The sequence below is a fragment of the Arachis duranensis genome, chromosome 4 (genome assembly GCF_000817695.3).
Source record: "Arachis duranensis cultivar V14167 chromosome 4, aradu.V14167.gnm2.J7QH, whole genome shotgun sequence".
In the NCBI taxonomy this organism is placed as follows: Eukaryota; Viridiplantae; Streptophyta; class Magnoliopsida; order Fabales; family Fabaceae; genus Arachis; species Arachis duranensis.
In genome coordinates this window covers 13,315,027-13,320,365 of record NC_029775.3, presented here as the reverse complement: position 1 = coordinate 13,320,365, position 5,339 = coordinate 13,315,027, and the positions used below count along the sequence as shown (strand labels likewise).

Sequence of the window (5,339 nt, the reverse complement as noted above, 5' to 3'; positions counted from 1 at the left end):
TGCAATTTTATTTATTTTAGGTAGCATTCGGAGGGATTTGATGAAGTTTCTGCAGAGAAAAAGAAGAAACCAAAGAGATGACCAGCGAAGACCGACGCGGACGCATGGCTCATGCGACCGCGCGGAATGGAGGAAAGCGCAATGACGCGATCGCGTGCCTGACGCGATCGCGTGGACTGGAATTTGCACAAATGACACGAACGCATGGACGACGCGGACGCGTCACATGCGCGATCTGCAAAAATACGAATGACGCTGGTTACAAATTTTGGGCTGTTTTGACCCACTTTCCAGCCCAGAAAACACAGATTAGAAGCTGCAGAATGGTCAAATCAAGTGGTCCCCAACCATCAACTGAAGATCTGTTAATTAATTCGAATTCAAATTCAAATCTTATCTTCGAGGAAAAGATATTATTTTTAATTTTTGATTTCAAACCTACTAGGATGAGTAATAAATAGAAACTCTGTACATTTAGACAATTAATCCTCCATTGTTAAGGTTAGGAGCTCTGTCTATTTGTAATGGATTAATTCGTTTGATCTTTCTAATTTATTCCATGCTCTGATTTATATTTCAATAATTATTTTCGCTCTTTATTTTATGAACATGGGTGGAACGGAAGTATGACCCACGTTCTAATTGAGTTCTTGTAAAACTTGGAAAAGCTCTTTACTTGAACAACAGCTTGGAAACATATTATCCTAAATTTTAATTATTTGGATTTAATGGGATACGTGACATATAATCCCCTTATTTTTGGGTAATTAGAATTTTTGTGAAATATAAACTGAAAATTGATTTTTACCCTCTAATTGGAATTAACTGACTAAGGAATTGGCAGTTAATGAATTTTAGAGGAGACTAGGAAGGTCTAAGGAATTAGGGCCTAGTCACATATAGTTTGCCATGAAATTATATCTTGCATGATTAAATTAGTTAGTAATAAAAATTAATCCGGAAAAATAGATAACTCTGAAACCTTAACTATTTTCTACATATTTTATTCCCAACGCATTGCTGCTTTTGCTTTCTGAAAGTCTAACATTATTGTTTAATGCTTTTGAACTTCCAACATCCTTTTCTATTTGCCTAACTAATTCTATCAAATACTATTGTTGCTTAATCCATCAATCCTCGTGGGATCGACCCTTACTCGCGTAAGGTATTACTTGGTACGACCCGGTGCACTTGCCGGTTAGTAAGTGTGAGTTATAAATTCCGCATCACTCTGTCCATTCTTATTATTTCTACTACCGCATTAAAAATTTAGTATAGTCTTAGATCAACATATCAAAACACATTTGGATACATCAACCTAAAATCTACCAAATTCTCACAGTAATTAAAAAAGGAAATGGATTAGAAAATCACCCAAATTTTGACAACATAAATTCAAATTAAAGCTCAAATGTCACTCTTCAATAATGGAACAACTGTTGCATTGAACTCATTGGCAAAGAATTCCCTTCTCCTTTCTGCACCAAACCCAAATGAATACTTCTTCTGTTTATTAGGAAAAAAAAGTCCAAAATGTTTCTCCAGCTCTGGATTCTTCTGGTTCTCATCAAACATGGCAAACAAATAAGTTTCTGTAGGCTTCCAAGGCCTTCTAGGAGTGCCCCCATTAACATGACGAATCAAATTATCCAAATAAATCTGGGCACTATCATAAGTTGCACCAAAATCTCCACTTGAGGGCCACCCGCTCTCAGAAACAACAACCTCAACAAAACCAATTCCAGTGTTATCAATGGCAGCATGCACTGCATCTAGCATAGCATCAAAAAGATTTTGGTACCCATATTGACCATCTTGTACCACAACATTTGGTGATGTGAAAATAGCATAAGGTAGTGATATGTCACGTGGGTTATCTTTATAGCTAAAGTAAGGATAAACGTTGGTTAGTAATGGTGCACCTACAAACAAAAATGTGTGAAAAAAAATAAAAATAAGTTCAAAGTAATTCAAAGTTTTTTTTATTTTCATTATTAATTATCACAGAAATAATTAAATAATATTAGATAGATGTAATAAAAGTATAATTAGATATTATATATATAAAATTATGGATATTAAGTTAAATAAAATAAGGGTAAAATATATTTTTTTAAAATTTGTTAAAAATTTTAAAAATCTTTTAAAATTTTATTTTGTTTTAATATTATCCTAAAAAAAATTTTATTTACATCAAATATATTTTTTAATAGTTAAATTTTTAAAAAATTTATAATTAATTAAGCAATAATATTGGATAACTTTGCATATACCAAATACCCTATAATTGGGTCTAGGTATGACCTGACGTCAGCCCTAAATGAGGCTTGTGAAGGAGGAAAAGAGTTTCCTAAGAGGGACATGTCAATGGCAGTTGAAACCTTGATTTGATCATGGAGGCCTTAAGCTCTAATAGCTTGGTATACATTCTGAATTGCTGGGAGAACATACTGAGCCATCCATGAAGTGGAGTCTCCAACAGGTCTCACTTCATTGCCAACTGCAATGTACTTGATTTTGACACTAGGCCAAAAGCTTAGCACATTTCTTTGCACCCATTGGCGTGCACTGTCAGAGTTTGTGGCAAGCCCTTGAAGGTCAGAGTTTGGAACTCCAAGAATGAGTTCAATGCCGGAGTTTCTAAGTGCTTGTAGAGCAGCTTGATTGGGATCATAGAGTCTCATTTGTTTGATGTTATTTGATCTGTAAACATCTATCACTTCCTTTGTTGCTGGTAAATTGTTGCCCAGCATCCCATAGCACACACCAATTTGAGCATCTATAGGTCAAATAGACGACCTTGTTAATTTTAAACGAAAAATACTACATTATCTGTTATTATCTTTTAGAATTTCGCTAAGGAGCCAATGAAGTATTTGTACGATGTGTACAATAAGCTATTTATTTGACCTAATATAAGTTAAAAAATAAACATTCAGGATAAAATATTACTAATTTCTCAAACACAATACACTCATACTACCCAGATTCGGTACCAGGGATAATAAACATCTGAGATATCTATTGAATTGAACATCCCTATACCCTATTGTATATATTGTACAGATACTCTATTAGCTCTCTATACTTTCTCTATTTTTTTATTAATATTTAGTCAAAAAAATTAAAAAAATATAAACAGAAATTTTAATGAATATTAATTAATTTAAAATTGATTTTTTATATACCTATTCAGTTATTCTTAAGTAGGAAAACTTTTAAATATTTTTAAAATGCTAGTATTTCAGTGATGTTAATCTTTAATTTTAATTAATATATATTATATATTATATATATTTTTTATAATTAAAATTAACGATTAAAATGATTGAACATCAATATTCTAAAAACATTTAAAATTCTTCTAATATATTATTGTATACGAGACTTATGAAATGCTTACGATAAAAATTTTGTTATAGACGATACAATTTTAATGACATACGTAGATACACATACAAGATTAACATTTAACAAATTAAAGAGATTAGTTGCGCTTTATAGAATTACGAACCTGCCAAGCGAAGCTTAGCTATGTATAGAAGAAGCAATAGAGCAGTAACCCATGAGAACGAAGACATTATCATTAGTATGATGAAAATCTAAAACAACAATTATCAAAGGATTTGCTCTATTTTGGCCTCTGAATTGATCCCCTTATATACACACAAAGATGCATACACACCTCATGACTCATCACGGAACATGCATAAACTTACAAGAACTTTATTTGAATATTTAATATAAACTATGCCTAATTAAAAAATATTAGAGAGATAAAAAATAATCAACCTAAACAGTTTAAATTTATTTTATTTATTATTTATATATTGTATGGTGCATTAAATAAAGCTAATTGTCAATTTTTTATTAATATTTTTTTGTTATTAAATATTTTTGTTAAATAAAATATAAACTAATTTGAATTGATCGAGTGGTCAACTCATTCGTCTGCTTAAGCAAGTGTCTAGCATAACTAATTGACCAGCAAAAGATCATTAAATAGAGTTTAGATCTGTGATAAATTAGTTCTTATTCTTTGTCGAACTGAAAGATACCGTGAACAATCAAAAAATAAAATAAAAAAAAAAGTCTAGAAAACTCGCTATAACATAAAGCAAACTTAAGTCAATTCTTTGTATTTCTAATTTTAAGATTCAAAAAATAATTAGGATAATTAAGAATTATTTTTTTTATAACAGATCTTCTCTATTTTAACTAATTAATTCTAGTTAGCTAGCTACCTTTTTAATTAATTGGTTTCCTAGCCAAACCGTAAAATATATTCCGCAGTCTGCGTTTCTGAATCGAATCAAATATCTAATAATATATGCTTATTATTCGTTCATTTATTTATTTTTGTCACGTATCCCTCTGCTCACAATCAAATAAAAGACAAAGGTCTTTAGCTAGCTTAAAAAAAATAAAGAAGAGTTTTGTCTTGTTGGTTGACATTATTTTACTACAGTAGTACACTTAATCTAATGAAAATTGTAACCAATTATACACATGTATATATAGATTCGGACTCAAACTCTGCATGCAGCGCGTGAAATTGAAGGTAAAAAAATGTCCCAAGATTAATCCTGCTAGACATTTCATATATGCAAAAGCAATGTAATTCTCATAGTAATATATATGATCTTACTGTAATGCAGTACTTATAAAGAAGTTTCCACTAATAAAACTAGATATGGGGTCATGGGACCTATATATATATGTATAAAATTATATGGATTAACGGATAGTATTTTTTTTCAACATTTTTTTATTATAACCTCATTTCCATATTAACAACTTGTTACCAATAAAAATCAAATAAAGTAGATTTGCTTTTTCTCTGAAAATAGGTTGTATATATCTCAGTTGTTGGCTGTATAACATTATATAAATTGCAATATAATCGATATATTATAAAAATAACGCCGCCGGCTGCTGCGTATGCATAATTGTATATTATTACGAGTGCGTGCATGTGAGGAGAAGAATTGAATAAGTGAAATTAAACGGATTGAGAAAAATATTGGTGAATAATGAAAATACTAGAATAATAATAGATACGTCAGATGTTTAATTTAATATATATAAAAATAATTATATTTATTATTTTTAATTAGATAATTATTTTTTATTCCGATTTATTCAAGTACAGCAAATAATAACTGGATATTCAATTCACTAGATGTGCAAATGATTATTCTAATATTAAAATTTAAGAGGTAATTTTAGAGGTAGAGTGTTATTTTTTTACTTTATTAGATCAATTCTAAAATTCATTGTTTACATTATTTATAAAAATTATTGTCTACTTAATAAAATTAAAATTTTAATGGGACAAT

General features: G+C 29.8%; 1 protein-coding gene across 1 annotated transcript; it reads right to left on the bottom strand.

Moving 5' to 3' along the window:
• Nucleotides 1-1,345: 1,345 nt before the first annotated feature.
• LOC107483453 (glucan endo-1,3-beta-glucosidase, basic isoform-like) lies at nt 1,346-3,621 on the bottom strand. Its single transcript, XM_016104068.3, is given in 3 exon segments — nt 1,346-1,924; nt 2,266-2,779; nt 3,515-3,621. Coding segments are annotated over 3 exon segments (1,104 nt in total). The 5' UTR covers nt 3,588-3,621; the 3' UTR covers nt 1,346-1,407.
• Between the last annotated feature and the right edge of the window lie 1,718 nt (nt 3,622-5,339).